Source organism: Lacerta agilis, chromosome 1, assembly GCF_009819535.1.
Source record: "Lacerta agilis isolate rLacAgi1 chromosome 1, rLacAgi1.pri, whole genome shotgun sequence".
Lineage (NCBI taxonomy): Eukaryota > Metazoa > Chordata > Lepidosauria > Squamata > Lacertidae > Lacerta > Lacerta agilis.
Genome location: NC_046312.1, coordinates 68,687,306 through 68,712,837, shown reverse-complemented (window position 1 = coordinate 68,712,837; position 25,532 = coordinate 68,687,306). Strand labels below are relative to the sequence as shown.

The following is a 25,532-nucleotide window of genomic DNA, read 5'->3' as shown; positions in this document are numbered from 1 at the left end:
CAGTGAGACTCTACAAATATAATGAAATTACATGGGCTTAAGTATAGCAAAGTGAGCAGCATACATAATAGGGCTCCTGTCATTGAGACCATCCGTTATCGGGAATTCCTAATTTTAATTTTAAAGCGGGGGTGGGAGAATCCTAATTTTGATAATTTATTATGTTCCTCCTGTAGTACAATGTAACTTGTGTTCACACACGTATTTATCGCTGGTACAAAAAAAAACTTATTTCTTGATTGTGTTGTTACAAAGGAGTGTTGTGTCTCTTGTATACTGATTAACATCAACACCAACGCTGTCAAACCGTCACAGATTCGCCCCCCCCCCCTTTTCTGGAAATTACATAGATTTTCCATTCTGGACAAAAGCCATATTGCAAATTAATCAAGAGTAAAAATAAAGAAGGGGGGGAGTTCATGTGCACTTTCATTTCAAAATGCTTATTGGCCCAGTCACATGTATCACTTGCATTGTTATAAGTCAGAAATGCTAAGTGAGGTTTTGCCACAATAGGTTCTTCCCCCGACCCCACCCCTGGCTCACTGGCTTTTTCTTTTCTTTTCTTTCAGCCATATGTCAATTACAGTTCATAGGTCTGACAGTACAGTACAAAGCCAGTACTAGGCAGAAATACCCAAGGGACTCCCTGCACAACAGCGTAGAGGGGAAGGGAAAACAGATCCATGATACACGATAAAAACAACAGCTGGTAATTCTTATGCATGTAAACCATAGCTGTGTTGGGAGAAAGGGCCTTCGTCCATTGAGGAAGGTCATCTCAGTAACAAAACACACATTTTGCAAGCAAAGGGCCCCGAGTTCAACCCCTGACATTCCCAGAAATGATCTTTGAAATCTTGGAGAGCCATTGCTAGTCAGTGAACACAACACTTCATTTCATTTCATTTTATTTTACCTTACAGTCTGCAGAATAAAGAGTTATTTCAAATGCAATAAAATAGACCAAAGGCCAAAAAAAAAAAATTCTACACTGAGTGGGACATTCTTAGAATTGCTTTTTTGCAAGTTGGCAGTCATTATGTGTGGGGCTGAGGGGAACAGGGGCTAAGTGCAATAACTGTAATGCCTTATTTTATACTCAGACCCTGAATCAGGAGTAACAAGCATGCTCGGATTGTATGAGGTTCAAATGATGGGGAAGGAAGGGGGCGATTCAGTGAGAGAGACTGGTGACCTCCGAGTCTCCAGCTATGCAAAATCTAAAGTTTCACTCAGCTTCTGTTCCTTTGCGAAGAGGATCTTCACGACAAATTGCAAAGTATGTACATAAAAAGGGGGCTTCCTGCCATGCATAAGCCTTTTAGAAGACATAGGACTCTCCAAATTGCATGTATGTTCTGTTTTGCTAATTCAGCCTTTTCTGGCTAATTTGAATAATAGGTGGACCAATCTCTGAATAAGAACAGGGCTTTCTTTTTAAACAGGAACCAACATGACCTCTTTGTGTTAACCTTAGAGAAAAACATTACAATTTTTTCCATCAATGCTATATGACTCTACGCAGACTGAGTAAAATTTACACCATCTGTGGTGCAAAGTGTTGGAGACGTGGACGTTCGAAGGCAGACAGGGAACATATTTGGTGGACCTGTCCAATAACTAAAATGTTTTGCGAAGAGGTAGTGAAGATAATATAATTAATAACATCTTACACTTTCCCTCACTTAGACCCAGAAATAAAACATGAGGAGTTAATATCGAATTTAATAGTACCTGCTCGCATGCTTGTTACACAAAAACAGAAAAAATAGGCCACCACAAACTCTGGAACATACACTCCATAGCGAAGCCACCTTTCAGAAAGATAACTTTTGTATGTTTTGATACTTGTATCAAATATATATTTTAATATGTAGTACTTACCGCTGAACTGGGTAAGCTAGGAAAGCCATACTCATCTCAACTCATCTGTATGCTTCTCCACAGACCCAAATCTAAAAAGGAAGGGGAAAAATATTTTCCAAAGAAGTTTGAAAACAGGCAAAATTTCTCTAGGGGAAAAAATGCTGGGTTTTATTTTAGGAATTTCTCAACAAGTTCCCGGGCCACCTTCCAAAAAATTAAAAGTAAATTAATCAAAGATACAGGTGTGAATTCGAGAGTAATTTTAAAATAATTTTGGAAGAAGCTCTCAGGAACTGTTTCTGGAACAGCAGAAGACACAGTGCCCCCAAATATTTATTCATTTGCTATGCTATAGGAAACCTAATCCGGAGACAAACCATCACCTCTGGAATCCACAGCTATACTGTAACAACTTTCTACGCCACTTTGTATACTCTAACCCACAAATGCTTGTGCCCCATTAATTTGTTATCTCTCAAGGGTATCACTGGCTCTTTGTTGCTTTTTGCAACAGTCTATGGGACCAATTACAGTGTCACAGTGGGCAAGTAAATGGGCATAAGCCACTTTGATGCCAATTTATAATCTTAAAACAAAGGAGGGCAGATGGTGATTTAAGAGAAGGATGGACAGGTTGGTGGAAGAAAATCATATCCAATTTATTTATATGGTTATAGGCCTATTATAAAATGCAACTGGAGTAATAGGCCCCAAACATGGAATTTAGAACACAGTATGAAGTATAATACAAACAAAAACATAAACAACTTTATATCCATCCGAAACCTTTTCTGATATAATCTGAGCTCTCATCTTGACGGCTAAACTTTTAAAAAGATCTACCATTCTAGCAATACACTCATCCTCTCCCTTCATACTGAATTCTAACAACCGTAGGCAGCAGCAACACTTGAAGCTGGGAAAACCAGTTGAGCAATGCTGCTCTATTAACCACTACTGTCTCTGGATTTCACTTGAAATGTCTCCTATATTGCTATGATGATTGCCTCTACTTAGGAAACATTGCTTAAGTCCACGTGGTTCAGTGGATATACTGCAAGTATGACTAATGTTGGATATCACCCCTTATCCAGAAAGAAAGACAGAAATGTAGAGACAAGAGGGGTGTATTAATGCTTATAACTGCAGAAACAATGGCTAATTTTCTTCTGAATGTTGATAGAAGAGTCATGGGGGGGTCTTCAAATAGAAATATGCCCCTTGTACTTCTTGACATCATAATAATGGTCACTAGTTTAGACCAGTTTACATTATATAAAGTTGGCATGTAAAATTGCTCCAAATGTGGGCCCCAACACAATGACCTTGTTGTTAATATTTTCCTTCCTTTATTCCAAGGTCTGCATATGAGAACCCACAAATGTTCTCTAAATGTGACCAATCTACTTACTCATTTAGCCACTCATTCATATAATAACATGGTTTGTTTGGAAATGTTCTCTTTTTTCCTGGAAGCAATATGCCTACTTATAAAAGATGCATTTCTAACAAAGAAATAATACTGAAAATTGAATGTAATAGTGCCGTCTGAACAGCTCTTGTGGTTTAAAATTACATCAAGGGACACTTTGCCAGTCAGGAAGTGTCCCATTTCATAGTTCGACATTTCAGAAAGTGTTCAAGTTTTGTCCAGCTTTTTTTTTTTTTTGAATGAATCTGTCTTCTAAAGTCATTTGTTAAGCAGGAAAGTGAAATATCTAAGACTTTTATCATTTATCACTTTGCTCCCTCCAGTGTGTGTGTGTGTGTGTGTGTGTGTGTGAGAGAGAGAAAGAGAGAGAGAGAGAGAGAGAGAGAGAGAGAGAGAGAGAAACCAAATTCGTTCATTATCTCAATGAACGAATTTGGTTTCTCTCTCTCTCTCTCTCTCTCTCTCTCTCACACACACACACACACACACACACACACTGGAGGCTCCACTGTTGGAGGCAGTACACCTCCTTGTAAGTTTCCAATGGGCATCTCGTTGCCCAGAGTAAGAACAGGATGCTGGACTAGATCCAGCAGGGATTATTTTATATTCTTAAATCAGGAAGGGAGGAAAGTGCAAGGAGGGTGGCAGCTGATGGTATTATACAGTTGCATTGTGATTTAGCTGACTACTGTTTTGTACGGTGTTTTTGGTTTGTTTGTTTTTTTCATTTTGATAAGCCATTGCAAAAGTTTGATTGCTCTAAACTTCTTGTGTTATCAAACGTGCTCTGAATTATATACTTCAGAGAATCCAGTGTTTCTTTACATCCATTCTATTTTTTTTTTAATGACCAAAATGACTAGGGGGGAAATGAAACATTATGACATTGTTAGAAGAGGTGGACATCTCATTCTGCATAATTAACCACAAAGTAGCAAATTGCACAAGTAGCAAACAGCTTGCTTTTAAAACACAGGAACTTGCATTTTAAAAGGAGCATTTCATCTTTTTATTGGATGTTCAATAATCACTATAAACTGCTGATGTAGTCAGTCATAAGGAAACCTGAATATGACACTTTTTTCTGCCTACACATCCATACACAGCCTAATGATTTTTTTCTCTTTCTAGTAAGTTTCACATGGACTCTGTCAGTAATAGGAGGTCTCCAATTAAAAGTACTGTAGCTTCCCCTCACCCCAAATTTCTTATTTTCAAATATGCTTCTGTTTGTCATGAATGCATGTTTATCTGGGTGACCTACATATGCAAACATTCTTCTTATGGTAACAGCTGCTCCCACCTTAAGAAGGGAGAGAGACCCTGGTTCTCATGCCCACATGTGATTAATCACTTCATGAGAAAGTGGACCAGTAGTATTTAGTGGGACAGGGCAGGGTGGAGTGGCATTGCTCTCCTGGCTTTCCAACACAGAGGTTACTGTCAGTAGTAACCAAGAGGGAGAGGGCAAGGAGGTTGGCGCTGTTTCATTGGTACCAATGAAGTAAAATTCAGCTTTCAGTCAGGTTGCTTTCTGCATCTGGAATTGGAGAAAGCACCATCTTTTCCTTCATCCTAGGCAGCAAAATGCTTTGGTCCAACCCAGCTTTCAGTGGTACAGACCTATGAGGTCCTGACACTGAGGTCCAGTTCAGAGGGCCTTCTGGCAGTTCCCTCTTTGCGAGAAGCGAGGTTACAGGGAACCAGGCAGAGGGCCTTCTTGGCAGTGGCACCCGCCCTGTGGAACGCCCTCCCATCAGATGTCAAGGAAATAAACAACTATCTGACTTTTAGAAGACATTTGAAGGCAGCCCTGTTTAGGGATGTTTTTAATGCTTCATGTTTTATTGTATTTTTAATATTTTGTTGGAAGCCGCCCAGAGTGGCTGGGGAAAGACAGCCAGATGGGTGGGGTACAAATAAATTAATTGTTGTTGTTGTTGTTGTTGTTGTTGTTAGACTTTCAAGTGAGTTACTTAGCATCCAAAACTTACAACTCAACAAGCATTTTGTGTGTGAATTAATTTGAAAGGTTTTCTCACAATCAAGCAGTATGTAAATTTTGTTAACTAAACCATTAAGAATCATGGGATAATCAAGAATAGCAGTACCATCACTGTGTTTTATGAACTGCAACTAAAACATGAATGTATACTAAGCATTATGGATTGACAAAAAACCCTATGACTGTGTAGAAAACAAAACACATTTCCTGAATGCCATGGTCCCTCTTCCATTCTCCACATGGAGGGAGCTAAAAACCCATCTACATGGCAGGCCTCCTAATACCTGGAAGCGGTTTCCCACTTTGGCTGTCCTAATCGCATGTGAACAATGTCATCGCTTACACCCCCCAGAACTGTGTGGTGTGGTTCTGACATACAGACTGTCCACTTAGCTTGAGGTCAGCAGTGAGGTAAGTCGATTAGTAACATGCACATTCTCCCTCTCTCTTTCTCAGTGCCTCCACTGGGAAATGTAATGTTTGAATCTGCAGGTATCAGGACATACTATTAAAAACCTGGTGGAAAGCAATAGTCGTTTGTCCCATTAAAACTGGGGCTTGCAGTGATAATTTGTTATCAACCGAGCTAGAGCTATATAAATGCATCACTGTCTATTTATTTATTTATTCTCTATCTACACACACACACACACACACACACACACACACACAACTATACTTTGTTCAGCATTCTTAAAAACAAACCCCTACTAGACTATAGTTAGCATCCTCTAAAAAATCTCATGTTATAAGGTAGTTTGTTCAGGGCTTTTTGAAAGAGGTGATAAATGCTAGTTCAGTTCAATGCACAGCTTGCAGATACTGGAAGCATCTCAAAGTGTGTCCCAATAAACAATGGTGGCATTTCACATCATTTGCAAGCTGTCACTAGTATTTCTCATCCCACAGATGATTAAACCTGATTACTCCTTTTGATATTAACCTCAACATTTCAAAACCAGCACTGAAGTGATCAGAAAACATATTCACTGCTGAAAAAAGTAGCATGGGAAAACAGACAAATGGAAAAGTCTTAGAGCAATTATCTCTCACAAAAGAGTAAACAGGATGGGGTTTATTATTATTATTCCATAATAATCTTGCACGTTCTTTGCTTTTATTTTCTCATGCTCTTTCCCCTGAAGAAGGAAGTAGAAGAGCATAGCCAATGGGCAATACTTGTACATTAACAAGGAAAAGACTTATGGAATAGGTGGAGAAAATCACAGACCTCTGCTAGCTATTAAACACCGGAGCTTAATACAAAGGAGCCACCATTCAGGGAAGCAGATTTAATGACAAATTCAGGACAGCTTTACCAAGGAGCCCCAGTGAGAGCCTGGGGCTCTCTCAAAGTGAGAGGCTCACAATCTCAAAACCTTACTCCATTTCCTAGAAAGTGAAAATAACATCTCTCCTCACCAACAGTTTTCCCATCTACCAATCCATTATGAGAGCTTAACACATGTTACTAAAATGTACTTAAGAGACACAGAGGAGGGTTGTGAAATCTCTTCTCTGCATCCTTTATGTTAACTTGAGATATCACATCAGGTAATCTCTGCTATGTGATACCTTAAAGCAGCCCTGATCTCTTGTTGATTCCTCACAAATCCTCATAAAAGCAGTCCTGGAAGCTGCTGCCGTCACTTTTAGTCCCTTTTAGGGTTGTCAATAAATCAAAGTGGTCAACCAATCAAAGAATGTCTAGCTGATTAACCAATGACTGATTCATTTTAAAAAAACAAACAAGCATGGCTGTTGTGGTTGTTTAAACTCAGTACAAATGCCAACTTCAAATACTGAAGAAAACCAAAATTGCCACTCATTGTTAGAAGCAAAGCCCAACATTTGTTTTCTTTTCCACTCCTTCTTAAAGTAACACACCTGAACTTAAATAACCTCAAATTATAAAGCAAGTGTGTCCTTAAATTCCATTCCATCAATTAAAATTGGCACCAACCAACTAAAATGTATTTTGTTTCTCTATTCTACCCTTCATCGAAACAGATTTCGGAGCAGGGTACAATGTTATGGATTATAAATTAATTAAAACCTAATACAATGCAATGAAGTACTAAGATTAGCAAATATAACAAGAGACACTAGACATAATAGTAAAACAGACTAATTATATGAATTAAAATGCTTTAAGCTAAATAAAAATGTCTTAACTTTAGGTTATTGGTACAGTAATGTGTGGCAGGTAGCTTTCTTGGATAAAGTTTCGCACAAACTAAAGATCGAAAGAGTCGGTGGATTAAATCACACCTCAAAATTGCCAGATAATTGACCCTCTCTCTCAGCTGTCTAAATGTTGCTAAATAGCATATGATTCCATGCAGGATTCTAGAGTAAAGCTATGATTATATACATCCCAGTTAACATTTGTGGCCCCATGTTTAAGCACCAGAATGAAACTTCTGGGGTAGAAAAAGAAGCTGTGATATAAATTATGATGATGACGATGACAGAAAAACACTAATGACTACTGGTACCACTAACAAGGTGCTACAACACAAAATGGATGAGTTTAGGGTGGGGGACCAGTAGTTTTATTTTCTATCTCTGTATAGATAACTTCATAATCTTGCTCCAAGGCATGCTGAACTCCCAGAGTCTTGTCCTGGTCAAGGTACTTGGGATGTGCAACTGTAGAGCGCCAGCTACTCAGGCAAGGCTTTTCCCAGTGCAGCTGCAAGTATGCTCAAAGCCTGGGAAGTAGGGGCAGGAAAGACGCAAATACTAAGGTCCTGCACAGATGACAAATCTGTGTGTGATCAAAATGGAGTGACAGATGATCAGTGCAGGCCAAAGGTGTTTTGCTGCCAGTGTGGTGTAGTGGTTAAGAGTGGTAGACTCGTAATCTGGGGAACCGGGTTCGTGTCTCTGCTCCTCCACATGCAGCTGCTGGGTGACCTTGGGCTAGTCACACTTCTTTGAAGTCTCTCAGCCCCACTCACCTCACAGAGTGTTTGTTGTGGGGGAGGAAGGGAAAGGAGAATGTTAGCTGCTTTGAGACTCCTTAGGGTAATGATAAAGCGGGATATCAAATCCAAACTCTTCTTCTTCTTCTTCTTCTTCTTCTTCTTCTTCTTCTTCTTCTTCAGCAGAGCCCAAACAGCTCCCACATTCTTGCAAGGACCAATACTGTAAAATGTATTCCTGCATCATATATACACCTGTTCCTGACCATATAGGTAAAGGTAAAGGACCCCTGGGCGGTTAAGTCCAGTCAAAGGTGACTATGGGGTTGCGGCATTCATCTCGCTTTCTGGCCAAGGGAGCCAGCATTTGTCTACAGACAGTTTTCCAGGTCATGTGGCCAGCATGACTAAACCGCTTCTGGTGCAATGGAACACCGTGACGGAAACCAGAGCGCATGGAAATGCAGTTTACCTTCCCACCGCCGTGGTACCTTTTTATCTGCTTGCACTGGCATGCTTTTGAACTGCTAAGTTGGCAGGAGCTGGGACAGAGCAATGGGAGCTCACTCCGTTGTGGGGATTCAAACCGCCAACCTTGCGATTGGCAAATCCAAGAGGCACAGTGGTTTAGACCACAGTGCCACCCGCGTCCTGACCATATATCCTGATTTCAATTGGGGAACCTTAGCCAACTCACTTTCATTTATAACTTTTATTCTGAAACTATCTGCTTTGCTACTTCAAAGTATGCCATCTATCCTATGATGATCCTTTTCCAACGATGCTACAAAATTATTCCAACCAATAAAGTCATTCTGGCTACTTGGAGCCTCTCCATATTGATTTGAAAGGTAAAGGTAAAGGACCCCTGACAGTTAAGTCCAGTTGCAGACAACTGTGGGGTTGTGGCACTCATTTCACTTTACAGGCAGAGGGAGCCAGCGTTTGTCCGCAGACAGTTTTTACAGGTCATGTGGCCAGCATGACTAAGCCACTTGTGGTGCAATGGAACACGAAACCAGAGCAACACATGGAAATGCCATTTACCTTCCCGCTGGAGCAGTACCTACTTATCTACTTGCACTTTTGGGCATGCTTTCAAACTGCTAGGTTGGCAGGAGCTGGGACCGAGCAATGGGAGACTACCGCCGACCTTCCAATCAGCAAGCCCAAGAGGCTCAGTGGTTTAGACCACAGCACCACCTGCCCAACTTGATTTATAATTCATATAAAAGCAGTCACCAGACTTTTTCTACTACGGAAGAGGGGCAACCAAAATCTAGCATTTAATTTTTGTGTTTTAATATTAGGATTAGATCAATAGCACCCAAATTGTTGCTGTTCTCTGTGCAAAGAAATTGCATAGCATTTTATTGATTCCAGGGAGATGGGGGGGATTATGGCTGCAAGAAAAGCAGACTGCGTCCTTACTGCAGTGATAAATATAAATCAGTTGAAATACTCAGCCACCTAGCTGTCCATTAAGACAGCAGAAAACGAGAAAATTCTTCCTTTAATTAAAATGTCCAGAGAACATAAGAAAATAGTAAGCATTACTCATGGTAGAACTTCAGGATTGACTCATCCAATCAATGCAAGAGCAGCATATAAGAAGAATCTCAAAAGTTTTAAAGGACAAATAAAATTCACCCAGAGTCTCGAATTTCAGGGCATCTCTTGGCCATATTATATTTCATTTTCAGTCATATTGCATTTCCCTTTTGTGCATCCACAATCTTGCTACAAGTGGCCATGTATCTTATATCTAGATTTATTGCCTTTCTGCATTTACTCCATTAATTCATCGTTTTAAAAAAAGAAGTTCATTTTACTACTTGTGCAGAGTCTGATATTTAGTAGATGTTTCCGCATCTCAGTGACACTAGAAATACATGAACAACTGTTCTCAATAAATTTGACATAGGAGGTTTTTCTTTTAAGAATGAGTCAATACCAGGGCAGTTCAGACTTCTAAGCAGCCATTTGCCTTATGGTGAGAAAAAATAATAGGCCTATTCAGGCAACTGAAAGCCTTTTTTCCAGGGCACACAGGTAGATACAGACAACTTAACAGGTTAAGGGAGGCTACTAAAAATATTTGTAGACTTTACCTGCTGGTACCAGTGTGCTCCTCTTTTGGCAGATACATGAGCATTAGCCTGACTTGTAGGAGGTGGATGGTCTAAGCCAGGAGTAGCAAATGTGGTGTCCTAAAGATGTGCTGGACTACATGTCTCATATTTCTTGCCCAATGACCATGTTGGTTAGCATGGATGCAACCACAGTCCACAACATCCCAAGGGCACCACATTGACTCTTATAAGCAGTAGCCCCAGTTATTGTCACCTGGTTGCTCAGCTGTGCCCACAGAATTCAAGCAGGGTCAAAAACATTCTCCATCTCAAGCCTCCTCTCTAGAATTACAGCTATAGGGAAGCCAAAAGGAAGCTTTTAGATGTTAGGTACTGAATGATGTCCTCAATGGAAAACCATTTCACACTGAGTGTCCCTTTAAATCTACTTCTGGAGGTGGTGAATGAGAAGCTTTTTATTTGTTTACTTAAGCCTTGAGCTGAACTTCCAAGCAGAAGTTTCCTCGGTCCCAAACTGTGCTTGCAATTTTGAAAAGGTAAGTAAATTGGCCAGTGCTTTGCGCTGAGCTAATATGTATGCCTTAGCTAATACAAGGCAGCCTCTCTGCCATATACAAATGCAGGCCGAAATTGGGCAATTTAGCAAGGCCAGATGTCCAGGCTATTTTATTACCTGCTCATCTCCACTTTCCCCCCAGAGAATTCAGCCAATATTACTCAGCACAAGCACTGCTTGCAGGCACTCCAGGGAGGGCCGGCTAATTAAATGAGGGGGATCCGAAACACAGCTACACCTATCAATTGTATTATTATATTCATTAAAAACAAAGCTTGGGATAGAAATGCCATATTTTATGTGAATTCTTGATTCTTTTCCCTCCCTTGCAGATTGAATATGTAATTTACAAGAAAGGGGACTTGAAGCCTTAAGTGCTTATGGGCTTTATTCAGCTTGCTGTATTGATGGTCCCATTAAGATGATTCCATTTTAGACCCTCAAACGCATTAAAGCCATGACTTACTCACATCCATTTGGCTAATGATACCCCACTCCTCTGAAAGTAAATGACAGCTATTTACAGTAAATTATTCAATTAGATAGGGAGAGAAGTGCTGTGTTCATTTTATATTGTTTGACGTGGCAAAAATAGAAGTGTGCAAGTATGCAGGTGGGGCGTTTTAATCTTACAGAATCAATTGTTTAATCTACAGCCAGAGAGTAAATAAAGATACTTCCACGTGTGGCTGTCGGTCAGCATCCAATTACCATGGCAAATATTGTGCTAGATGCCAAAGTGTTATAGGGTCCGTTTGTTTGTCCTTTAATTCTAACCACACAATGCCACAAACATGGCGGGGAAAAACAAAAGAGGTTTTCATAGCTTTCGCCGGCTATTACTTAATTAAAAACACATTTTCAAACCCTGTAGCGCATGTCACATGACAAGGCCAGGGCATGTTGGAGAAAACGGTAGAAGTTTTATTTGGCTCGTGAACCAGAGATCAGAGAAAGTTATTCCAAAGCCATTAGATCAAGGTGGGAAAGTCATGGAGGAAGGGGTTAGGATCAAATTACAGGAGTGATTCTTTAAACTGCGGCCTGCTGATGACCACAGGTCATGGCTTGCTTTCAGAAAGTCTGCAAGAGCACAAATCAAGATAACGGGGAAATGCTGAAGCAATAGGTAATATGATATTGGGTGAAATTAAAGCTTCAGAACTCAGCCCACAAAGCAAATCTATGGTGATATTATAAATACCAAGACCACCACTAGCTATATGCTCATATGCATCAGTAATCAAGTTAAATATGGGGTACCAATGACTTTCTGATGAAATTACAACCATCCTTGCTACCATGGGTGTTGAGGCTCTTTGCACTAACATTCTGTGTCCAGTTCTGGGCACCACAGTTCAAGAAGGATACTGACAAGCTGGAATGTGTCCAGAAGAGGGCAACCAAAATGGTCAAAGGCCTGGAAACAATGCCTTATGAGGAACGGCTTAGGGAGCTGGGTACGTTTAGCCTGGCTTCACACTGGTCTAACCAGCATGCATTTCCCTAGGCAATCCTAGGAACTGTAAAATTTACAAAGGCACTGACAATTTTTAGAGCTCAAACCAACACCCCCTTCTCAGAACTCCCAGCTAATGTTGTCTGGACAGAAGGAAATACTTCTAAACCAATTCAGGTCTATCCTGTATGTTGTGAGCAGTTGTACCTGGTGCTGATGCTAAGGAAGGAGCAGTTATAGCCTAGGAAATTCTTGTTTCCGCTATCTGGCATATGCTTCATTTAGTAGACATATGACTAAATATTGTGAAGACATATCTTTTTGTCCCAGCTTTCACTGAGCTCCTTGATATTTCTGATATCCCATTTTTTACCTGTTCTGTGTGTGTGTGTGTGTGTGTGTGTATGAGATAAATTTTTTTTTTATACCACTTAAAAGGTAAAGGTAAAGGGACCCCTGACCGTAAGGTCCAGTCGTGTCCGACTCTGGGGTTGCTTCACTCATCTCGCATTAATGGCCGAGGGAGCCAGCGTACAGTTTCCGGGTCATGTGGCCAGCATGACTAAGCCACTTCTGGTGAACCAGAGCAGCGCACGGAAACAATGTTTACCTTCCCTCCGACAGACATTTAAATACTAAATGGTTTAGAAATGTTTTTAAATAAATAAATATCTCAATGTATTCAGCCTTGGGACACTTTCTCAATGGGTTGGATCATTTCAACGTCCCACTGCTTTCAGCTATATATATTTGCTAAGAATCTAGCCCTTTTTCAAAGAAGTTTAAGAAGTAAACTTTCTTGTTTCAAGAGTTATTTGACCAGACCTTTATGGAATGGACTGTTTTCTTTCAGTCTCTTTAAAACAGATTTCCCCCTCAGCTTTTCTCTTCGTACAATATCTTCCTTGTTCTCTTTACCCTCATCAGATTAACCATATCCAATATCTGCTGACCTTTCTTTAGCTTAGTAGGAAGTGGCTCACTGTTAGCTTTCTGATATTTGATGATCTTCTAAAACTCCCTTCAGCTTACATTTTACATCAAGCTACCTGCCAGCAAAAATTACATTGGCTCTGGACCAAATTAGAAAACCACTCTACATCTAGTAGCATTTTCACATCAATGAATGTGTTTGGAGTGCTATAGAGGAAACGCTAACTGGGATGGGTGGAATGACTAAATGAAATTCAGACCGGTACTCACTCTCATATTTCATTAATTTAAAACGCAGCAAACAATTGGCATCTTGTATTTAAATCATGACATTAAAATGAGAGCTACTGAGGACAACATAAGATCTATTCTACACCATAGGCTTAGAGCTCAGCCAGCGCACATTTAAGTTATGTTGCTCTCCTCAAAGAATCCTGGGAACTGTAGTTTGTTAAGGGTGCTGGGAATTGCAGTTTTGTGGGGAGAATACTAATTCCTAAGATTCAATGGAAGAAGTGAGTTGGATGTGCTTCAAATGTATGGTGGGGACTGGCATATAATATTTGCTTCTGCTGAAATAGAATCCTATGGATGGCTTTGTACATTACACAACAACATGTGCAAAAGAGCCTTGGTCAAAATAGGGGTGGCTAGATAAAAAGTGGGACCAAGCTTTGATAGTTCTGTAGAAGGGGGGATTTCTGCAGATATAATATGTCATGCAAGCTACACCTGCTGAAATTCCCTCTTCTACACACCCATTAAAATGCAGACATCCTGAGTTTCTGGAACATATACTTGCTCTGTCATTCCAAAGAACACAGATGTGGCTCTGTGAAAAGGGATTAAGAGTCTGCCTTAAGCTTTGACTTTATTGAGTGTGAATCTGTTATTGCCCCTTTAAAGGTAAAGGTAAGGGGACTCCTGACCATTAGGTCCAGTTGCGGATGACTCTGGGGTTGCGGTGCTCATCTTGCTTTATTGGCTGAGGGAGCCGGCGCACAGCTTCCAGGTCATGTGGCCAGCATGACTAAGCCGATTCTGGCGAACCAGAGCAGCGCACGGAAACGCCATTTACCTTCCCACCAGAGCGGTACCTATTTATCTACTTGCACTTTGACATGCTTTCAAACTGCTATGTTGGCAGGAGCTGGGACCAAGCAACAGGAGCTCACCCCGTCATAGGGATTCAAACCGCCGACCTTCTGATTGGCAAGCCCTAGGCTCAGTGGTTTAACCCCTGATTTTCTTCATCTCTCTGCTCTGGTGTGTAGCACAAACATGTACATTTTGCAGGTTTATTGGACACTGTAAAATCCTCTGCATGCATCCATAAAAATGTAAAGTCTATAAAACCTTAAGAAGAGTGCTTTTTCCTCAGCTAATTTAAGATCCTTCCAAGGCTAATACTTCCATTATTACCTATGTTTGGCAGTTGTCACTTCTCCATGGTGAGATTAGTCTTTTCATAATAGCTTATCAACTTCTGCATTAGACAGTTCTAAAGTATAAATAGAAATAGAGAGATATTTTAACAAACATACTCAAAAAGTGTAGAATATTGGGGGGAAATCCTAAACACACACTTAAGTGGCATTAAACACACTGGGACTTTCATCTGAGTAAGCATGCAGAGGATTTTCATTGTCACTTTCTATGTCACCTTTAAAAATGTTTGAAAGGCTCTATTCCTGTTCATGATTTCCCAGAAATCACATTGTTCCAATATCATTCTCTTCCAAGATTATCCCTGGTGGCAAGATAAAGGAATTTTCCAGCCTCATAGGATATCAATGGCATGAGGTTTCTTCTATGTATTGAAACAGTATGAATTTGGTATGAGAGAATAGACTTTGCAGGTTACAATCACAGAGATGCTTACTAAGAAGAGCAACAAACTCATTTATTAGAAGAAGTACATAACTTAGATAGACAAGTTTCAAGTTCTAAGCTAAACTAACTAAGCTGGAGAAAGCAAAAGTGACCGTGCTTGTCCCATTTGTTCTTTTGGATGTGTCTCAAGAAGACCTCACTGCTCTGAAAGAGAAGCATGGAAAGGAGGAAGAAGTTAGAGAGAGGATGCAGCCTGACAATCAGTTTAAGATCAAAGGATATAGAGCAGGGGTCAGCAAACTTTTTCAGCAGGGAGCCAGTCCACTGTCCCTCAGACCTTGTGGGGGGCCGGACTATATTTTTTTGGGGGGTGAACGAATTCCTATGCCGCACAAATAACCCAGAGGTGCATTTTAAATAAAAGCACACATTCTACTCATGTAAAAACACACTGATTCCCAGACCATCCACTAGCCAGATTTAGAAGGTGATTGGGCCACATCCAGCCCCCAGACCTTAGTTTGCTTACCCATGATATAGAGGCAAGCACAGAGAGCAGAGGTACAGAGGTAGTCTAGGGATCCGGTGATCCCTTACTCTATCTGTTCTAACCCCATGCAAACCACTTTCTGCAAGCTGAGTAGCACCCAAACTTCCAAACCCACAGTGTTTCTTTTATATAAAAAATACATATTTTTTGCTGCAAGCAAGAAGTAGAGTAGAAGAAGAGTTTGGATTTGATATCCCACTTTATCACTACCCTAAGGAGTCTCAAAGCGGCTAACAATCTCCTTTCCCTTCCTCCCCCACAACAAACACGCTGTGAGGTAAGTGAGGCTGAGAGAATTCAGAGAAGTGTGACTAGCCCAAGGTCACCCAGCAGCTGCATGTGGAGGAGCAGGGAATCAAACCCGGTTCACCAGATTATGAGTCCACTCCTCTTAACCACTACACCACACTGGCTGATGTATAAAAATTTACCTTCATCTCTTTTTTGTTACTGCATTCCAAATATTCCCAAGTAGTCAGGGTGAGTGATCTTCCCTTATTACATTCCCTGTTACATAACATTACTTAAAATGGATCTCATCCTTGGACATTTCCACTTGGACCTTGGACATGTCCATCCTTGGACATTTCATCTGTCCTGAATCAGTCATCTTTGTTAGACTCTGCTGAAGATAACATCACATTACAGCCAGTTTGGTGTAGTGGTTAAGAGCGTCAGACTCGTAATCTGGGGAACCGGGTTCGCATCTCCACTCCTTCACATGCAGCTGCTGGGTGACCTTGGGCTAGTCATACTTCTTTGAAGTCTCTCAGTCCCACTCACCTCACAGAGTGTTTGTTGTGGGGGAGGAAGGGAAAGAGAATGTTAGCCACTTTGAGACTCCTTCGGGTAGTGAAAAGCGGGATATCAAATCCAAACTCTTCTTCTTCTCTTACAGAAAGCTTCACACCATGCAGCACAGGGAGAAAAATATAGGTTTCTAATTTCTAAACAGACCTCACTCATTGGAGTTTTAGGAGCCAAACTAATAATTACATTAGCTATATTTCTGTGCCTTCAAGTGCAGTGACTTCTTTTTTTAAAAAAAAAAAAAATGCCAAGAAGCAGGAATGCTATCTGGGTTGACGCACCCACACCCCACTGCCCCTACAATTTTCATTAGAGAAAAACTCCCTTTTGTTTCAGTGTTTCCCTCCAATCTTGATTGGGACCATCACCGGGGGGGGGGAGTTTAAACATCCCTACTAAGACTAGAGTACCAATCAGGATTGGAGTCCGCACACTAGCAATTTGTGTTGGGGGGGGGGGGTTAAGACAAGCACCAAAATCCCTGCACTTAAAGGCAGTCAGTGTAACATCTAGTTTGGCCCCAAGTCTCTTTCCTGTTGTTGAATGTAGTTTAAGTTTAAAGTTTTGTTTTTCATGAGGCATTAATAAATGGTTCCTTTGCAGTGAATTAATGGAGGAAAAAATGGCAAGGTTCCTATTTCTACATAGTGAGAGGTCCCTGAGCCCATCGCACTGACTGTCTCTACTGAGGTCATCACTCTCATTTGCAAAATAGCTCATTTTTTGCTGTTCTTGGTTGCCAATAAAATGCAGACAAAATACCATCAATGTGGGGAAGAGAGACAAGAAGGAAGAGAATCTGGATACAGAATGGACCAAAATGTAAGTAGCTCTCCTCACTGAAAAGAACGTACTTCGCAGAGACTTGCTGTCCTCTACACATGTACCTGAGCCACTTTCAGAAACTGGAGTAATGCCTACAAAGTGTCAGCCAGGAGCTCCTTAGTAGGCAGCTGACAGCTAGTACAACTAGGCACATTTTGTTTTTTTCATTTTACTCTTCTCTCAGAGTGCCTGACAAATATCCTTTCCTGATACATAAAACATAGAGCATGCACCAGTGTTCTTATATATGCTGGAAGCCACCCAGAGTGGCTGGGGCAACCCAGTCAGATGGGCAGGGTACAAGTAAATTATTGTTGTTGCTATTGTTTTACTCACAGACATCAACACTCAACCTGGAAGCTGCCAACAATTTCTACACACACTGAAAATTCTGGTCAGTAAGCATGAGGAAATGGCAAGGGTGTGTGTGGGGGGGGGTGTTTATTTTTTAAAAAATCAGTCAGAGAAGGTCTGGTTAATAAGAGAGAGACTGAAATGAGGAAAGATGAAGGAAGAGACTCTAGTCTATACTGTCCTTCAGCTGAAATTGCAAAGGTGCTGGGAAAAGTCTCCTTCCTCTTCCTCACATTCTTTGCTTACTTAGTTATTTCCTGTTTTGAAGCAAGCCATAGCTTGCCAATCAATGCGTCTCAACCAACAAGTTATGGTTTGCACTTGTCCTCTAGGATCAAACTCTAGTTTGCAATCTTGGTTTGAGGTTAAGCACCAAACATCATCCCGTGGTTGGGATGCAATAACGAACTATGGTTTACCTGCCTCCAAATCAGGTGGGGAGGGCGGGAATCACTAATTCTCAATACACAAGAGGATGGAGTGTATAAGCATGAGTTTTGTTCCAGGCATGTTTACACAGTGGCAAGCCATAGTTTGGCACTACATCTGGACCAAGCCTGAGTGTTTTTGATCACTAGTTTCTTTAAAATAAAATAAAAAGAAGCAGTGTGTAAAAAAGTGTTTTTCAAAACCTTTTTAAGCCCATTAACTTATGAACATTTAAAAACCAGTAATGCAAAACTTCAATTCCAAGAACTAATACTATACATTTTTTTCTGACAGTTGTTAGTTACTTTGTTTTTAACATATACAGTAATTTAACTCTCAATATGTGCATTATACAATCTGAGCTATTCCAACATTTCAGCCAGCTCCCTATAAAGCATCTGCTTCTACCCTTCCTTTCACTGGAACATACATCCTCAGTCTTGTGTACATCCATAAATTCAAGTACAATTGTTTGTATCAGTGAGGATTTAGACAAACAATTGCTGTATTACAAAGCAGGGATGGAAGTTATGAAGGCTTTCATATGGTTACCATTTCCAAGGAAACCACTTCCTTATACTAAATTGCTCCATGTACTTGTCTAATTTTGCACAGGGCATAGGAAACTATTAATGGGCAGAAAGGGAATTGACTCAGACCAGGAGCAAAGCTTGTTTCTTTGTTTGTTTGTTTTTATTTATTTACATGTTAGACGCTATTCTTAAAACTGGGTTTCAAATATATTCCAATGCTTTTTAACACCTGCATGGCAAAAACATTTAGAAAGTGAAGCTTCTGGGAAAAGCTTCACCTGATATGATGCTATTAAGGTTACAGAGGGAAAGTCCCACATCATCCCACTGGAAGATCCAACCTAAGGGGTATATTATAAAGAACAATTAGACAGCTTCCTTTTGAATGTCTGGCTGGCCAGTAAATACAGGAGCGCATAGCCAATTGCTAAGAGAATATTACTGGAAAGAGCTGTGCATGTAAGCATCTTTGGCACATGGTTTTAAGTGCCACAACAGCAGCAGGACCACAGCTGTCGTAAAAAGGGCTTCACAGCCAAAGAACATAATTATGCTGATCAATTTATTCAGAATGATTAAGGTTCTTATTAATGCAATTTTTCATGACTGGAGGTTCGCTTGCCATAATGGACTGAGCAAAACTGTTCCAGGCCTTAAGAAACCATTAAAGTAGGAACATCTTGTCTACTCAAGCAATCACAAAAGCAGGTGTCCATGTGTGGGTAGGTTTTGACAACACTTACATTTTCTGGTAAAGTGCAGACATTTTGATGTGAGAGAAAATTTGAAACTAGGCATAAGTTCCCAAGGAAAGGAAGGAACTGAGTTTTTACATTACACTTGAGAGATAGTCATGAAAACAAGGACTCTGCAAAGGAGAGTTAACAAAGAGACAATGATGAAATGGAATGTGATCATCTCAAAGCAATATTAGGCCATGATAATCAGTCAGTAGGTTTCACTCATTCGTGTTGAGGTAAAGGATGTCCCAAACCAGGTCAGATTTATTAATATAGGAGCTCAGCAAAGAAGTCAATTTCTAGAGACGTTTCACATATTGAGAGGTGAAGCCTACATTATCTGGTCCACGTGTCACGTTCAACCAAAACAAAGGAGAATAAAACCCAACCTCCGGAATGTAATACAAGCAATCAATTGCAACACAAGCAAACAAAGCAGAAATGGTGTGAGCACTACTGCTAAAATATTATGAAACAATACTATGGCACTTCAAAACAAGGACTGAATTCAAACTGTATGTCCATATTCATAGCGTATCAGTAAGCGCATGTGACAAACAATGGTCTATACCACTCCCCACTGAACTATATATATATATATAAATTGTCCAGTAGCACCTTAGAGACCAACAAAGTTTGTTCTGGGTATAAACTTTCGTGAGCATGCACACTTCTTCAGATACTGCATGCACACGAAAGCTTATACCAAGAACAAACTTAGCTGGTCTCTAAGGTGCTACTGGACAATTTTTTATTTTTATATATATTTTGACTGCGTCAGACCAACATGGCTACCTACCTGAATCTACTCCCCACTGAAGTTTCCCACAAAGTACAAGAGATAGGAAGGAATTCAACATCACACTCAGATGACTGTTCTGTCACGTCAAGCAGTTTTACTTGCCAGGTGGAACAATTCCCCTCTCCTCCCAGCCCCCTCCCCACAACTGTTCCAGGAGTCCTCCCGCCCCCGCCCCCAGGTAATTTCAGGGGATGTAGGAGGGTTGAGAGGGGGCAAATCCCATTGCACAAGCAGAAGTCCTTGTGCAGGACTTCCATTTATTAGCTGAATTGTGCCCTTATTTTATTAAGTTTTGTCTTTTTAAAAAATGCAAAGAGTATCAGTTGTGGCTGATAATTATCAATACTGCAGCAGAAAATTTGGGAAAACTTAACTCTTTCATTCCCGACTGAGATCCTGAGGAAAATCATTTCTTAGAAGGTGCAGTTTCTATTGGAAGGAAATTCCTCATTGGCACCAACAGAGGATTTCCCTTAAAGTGCCAGCATTCAGGATCTCACCAGCAGAAAAAAAAAATGTTTAACTCCCTTCCACCACCTCCATACTGTACTTGCTGCAATTCCAATAGCACATTTTATATCCTATCTAGTTTGGCCCCAAGCTGCCATATGGACTGCTAATGACTTGTGCAAGCTCATCCATCTTTGGTCAGAAGACTGTTATGTCCCACGTGCCAAAAGCTTACACCCAGAACCTTTGCTTTTGGCTCCCTCTCTGTCATTACAGCTTTATTGTGGGCTGTCTCAAACATTACGATTTCCCTACACAACTAGCATTTCAGTGCAGTAGAATCTACGCTAGGATAATAATGGAACAGTTGCAAATCACAAACATGCTTCCTCACTCCCCACTACTCTGAAGTACTGCTCACTTTCCCTAAAACTTCATTCTGTTCATTTTCCATATTGCATGGGGGGGGGGGGGGTTCATGACTACAATGAAAAGGGCAGATACCATATCATTTGCTAAACTTCTCCAGAGTGCTCTGTGGATCTATATGGGCATTTATGCCTTCTCAGCATCCCAAACGCAAGCATATGTCAGTCTTGCGTTACAAAGTTACACACCAGCTTTTAACATTTCATCCTCACAGGTCATGTGAATAACAAAGGCCTTCTGAAATATTCATTTTGTATGGTGCCTGGCATCCAACATGTAGATCCCTTCTTCAATAATGTATGCCATGAGAAAAGTTTACAAAAGGAATAAAGAGTGGAGGAATAGATTAGACAAATATGACTGGCAACTGCTGACAGGATATAAAAGCACACAGCCACATACTTTTCCTGGCACAATTATACATCCTTTATTAAGGTCTGCGGTTTGTCACAACACTCTATTTGAGTACCTATTGTTTCAAAGAAAGAGAATTGGTTGGGGGGGAGTGTTCAATGCTAATTGCACTTTCCTTCAGCTCTTGAAGTATGAAGACTGGGTTTTACAGCAAAGTTTAAAAAACTTGTATCTTCTGCCTCTCCAATTGATCTTAATCTTAGAACTGCTTTTCAAAATAATACTAGCTACAGCAGCAGCATAACATATATGCATTGCATTTCATATTTTCTGCACAAAAACACTTAAGCCAAAGTACCTGCATAGAGGAAATGGGGTAACATATAATGACAATGCTAACATTAAAAAGTAGAGAGCAACACAATGTGGAGAAACAGAGCAAAGAAAAAATCAATCCCCACACACACTGACAAATCTCAAGAGGAAGGGGATATGCAATGCCTATGGCTTTCAAAATAATTGAGTGCATCTGACATGTCAGGAAAAATTTCCACCACCTCAACAGGATCAACCCACAGAGAAGAGGAAATAAGATCCTGGCAAGCAAATTGGAACTGCTTTTGGTATGTTGCATTTTTTGCCAGGCTTCTGTTGTTTTCACATGACATATAAAAATACCCACATATTCCTTGGACTTCTCACTAGAAGGAAACAGTTGACAGCCGAGGATTGCACAAGAGTCCATGTACAAAAGTGTCAGTGTATGAAAAAGTGGGAGTGACATGACAACAAACATTAAAAGCTTCCCTAAAAAGGGCTGCCTTCAGATGTCTTCTAAAAGTCAGGTAGTTGTTGTTCAGACCCAGAGACCTCCCCCCCCTAAATAAACACACATTTGACTCAAATTTTTAGTTTTGGTTTTTGGCAGAATTTAGGCCATTGATTTAGGCAGAATATTGATTACAGAAAAGTGAGTGGTTGCATAGGCTCTGGTTCGACTGGCTCCCTACACCGTTGCAGGTAGCGCTGACCCAGAGTTCTATCATAGGTCAGCCAAGGGTGAACACCTGAGATAGGTGAAAAGCCCGGGAACAGACTCTGTTCACTCCCCAGATGCTCCCCTGGACTCTGGCACAGGCACAACCCCCTCTTGGGGGTTGACCAAACCAAGTTGAGTCCCTGGATTCCTTTAACGGAATACCCTTCACATAGGGGTGGCGAGACTGTTCCCCCATCCCTATCACCTGAACCAGTGCCTATCCGCAACCTTACAAGTTGTGATGATTTGCTATGCGGCAGGCAAAACCCAAATGGCAACAGCCAATCAGCCAAGTGGGGAAAATTCCTGCCGTGCCCCTGTCCTAACGACAAGCGACACACAACGGCATAGCAAGGTCAATTGCAAAATGCCCTAAAAATAGGGAGAGGTGGGTGGATGTTCGGAAGCACGAGCCAAAAGAGGAAGCTTTGGGTCACGTGCATAGGTATATATAGGTCCTTTGATCCATTTAGACTGCACCCCATTGGTCAGATTAAACCCAGCAATGAGGGACCTACCAATCAGGTGTTGTGGCTATCCAATAGACCCACCCACAACCAGGTCAGTCTCCAGGTCTCACCGCAACACATGCCCTCTTTTAGGGAGGACACGTGCCCTCTTTTAGGGAGGACACAATTTGCGAAATCACACAGTCAACATCCTCTCAACTGAGGAACACGGGAAGCCTTTTAAATGGCGCCCCTGCTCTGAATGTTGGCCTGTTTGTTTTTTTAAGTCAACCATAACTAATTACACATTTCACATTAGGCTTCAGTGGCTTTAGGACATAAGACAAAAACAAACAATTAGCAATGAATAATTTACTTGGAGCTTATCTTTGTTTTCCTTCCTTTCAGGTGTTGAGTACCATGGCTCTCAGTTGAGGTTTGAAGAGTGGCTTAGAGATTGGGGTACTCATTTATATATGGCTATTGGTGGCACTGTGGTCTAAACCTAGGGCAGGAGTAGGCAACCTAAGGCCCAGGGGCCGGATGCGGCCCATTCGCCTTCTCAATCCAGCCCGTGAATGGACTGGGAATCAGCATGTTTTTACATGAGTAGAATGTGTCCTTTTGTTTAAAATGCATCTCTGGGTTATTTGTGGGGCATAGGAATTCTTTCATATTTTTTTCCAAAATATAGTCCGGCCCACCACATGGTCTGAGGGACGGTGGACCGGCCCATGCCTGAAAAAGGTTGCTGACCCCTGGCCTATAGCTTGCTGATCAGAAGGTCGGTGGTTCGAATCCTGCGACGGGATGAGCTCCCGTCACTCGGTCCCTGCTCCTGCCAACCTAGCAGTTCAAAAGCACGTCAAAGTGCAAGCAGATAAATAGGTACCGCTCTGGCGGGAAGGTAAATGGTGTTTCCGTGCGCTACTCTGGTTCGCCAGAAGCGGCTTAGTCATGCTAGCCACATGACCTGGAAGCTGTACGCCGGCTCCCTCGGCCAGTAAAGTGAGATGAGCGCCGCAACCCCAGAGTCGTCCACGACTGGACCTAACGGTCAGGGGTCCCTTTACCTTTATTGGTAAGCAAAGGCTCAGTTCTGAAGGCACAGGCCAGGATACAGTGCATCCTGTCAACTTGACCAAGCACTTCCACATCTGCACCAGAGCATTATGTTTGAAGTCATTTTTGGAACCACTGGTTCCTTATCCCACTACAACTGCTCGTTGAAAATTATTGAATCCATTAGGAACATAGGAAGCTGCATACAAAAGTATGCTGGCATGCCTCCATCGTCTGTGCTGTGGCTTTATTTTGGGTCTCTGTGTATTTCACCATCCATTCTGGTTTAAAAAAAAAAAAAAGCAAATCTCACATCATAGCTGGATATTTACTCTGAGAGCTGAACTAACTTGGGCATGCAGAAATAACTCCAAAGCTCACATTTATACCTGCTATAGCTAAAATATCTCCCTTTTCTCAATCTGACAGCTCACAATGTGATATGGTTAATACTAGTTCTCAGCACAATGGGAGGCTGGGAGCAAGGTTTCGAGAGTGAGCAGCCAAATTGCAAAGGATGGATGTTGGGAATATGATAGCACTTCTAAGTGTGTGTCTGCATGTGCAAACGAGCACATACAAAACCACCAACAACTGACCTATTGGTATACCATGAACACTAAAACATTATTGGGGGGGGGATAAAAACTATTGTAACATCCACATATGATGGAGAACATGCTGCCATTGTTGAAGGATTGGATCCCAGCCCAAAAGCAATTTAAAAGCTTGGTTATGCCCAGTGGGATGTTTGTCCTTTGTTCTTTGAAAGGCACACACGCCATATAACAAACAACTTTTGAAACTTCCCTCTGTTTCAAAACCAACCAGCTTACACTGTGTGGCTTACACTGGAGGGTTATGGGGTTTACTGTTTGAAAAAAACATACACCTAATACAGAGCTACTTATGTGGTTCTTTAAATCCAAGGCATAATAAGTTTCCAATTAACTAAAAACTTTTTCAACGCAAGCACATATTTATGTAACACATTTGTGGGAAATGAGATGCTTTATATTCCTGACAGGACAAACTACAGTATTTGACAAGATAGTCCTACCGAGAAGATACAACACATTATCTAACACATAGAGGCAGGACCATTAGCTGCTGAAAGTCAACATCTCTCCACCCATTTGACATGCATCAAATGAGTATCTGGTCCCTTATTATGTAATGGCCAAGTTATCATAAATGTGCAAGCATAAGTAGAATCTGTATGACTTACTATATCAGTAACACAAGGTTAATTAAGAGACGCACATGCAGGCAGTAAAAATTGAATCTAATCTAAAAATAGCTGAGCTATTGACATGAAATCACTTTAAATCATCCATTTAAAAAGAGCCTGCTGTGCAAATGCAAAACATGCTTGTATCAGAAAACAGCCAGAAATGCCCCAGATCAAGGCCCAGACTGAATACATAGTTCAAGGAAGAAACCAGATGGATGAATCCAAGCAATTATTCTGCTTATTGAAAGTGGACATGGGATCAGCCAGGGTCAGTCAGGATCAAAAGCTGGAATATTAAGTTAGAGCAGAAGAACTCAGGGGTCAAGGATCACAGATCTAGCACAGAGCAGCTGAGAACAATA

The 25,532-nt window shown here is 41.0% G+C and overlaps 1 protein-coding gene across 1 annotated transcript in view; it reads right to left on the bottom strand.

Annotated features, from left to right (window-relative positions):
* Positions 1-25,532, bottom strand: part of INSC (INSC spindle orientation adaptor protein) — a 123,785-nt gene that overhangs the window by 82,775 nt on the left and 15,478 nt on the right. Inside the window, exon 2 of the mRNA XM_033153387.1 lies at positions 1,888-1,958. Coding sequence (XP_033009278.1) covers positions 1,888-1,922 — 35 coding nt within the window. The 5' untranslated portion in view covers positions 1,923-1,958. The remainder of the gene's footprint in view (positions 1-1,887; positions 1,959-25,532) is intronic.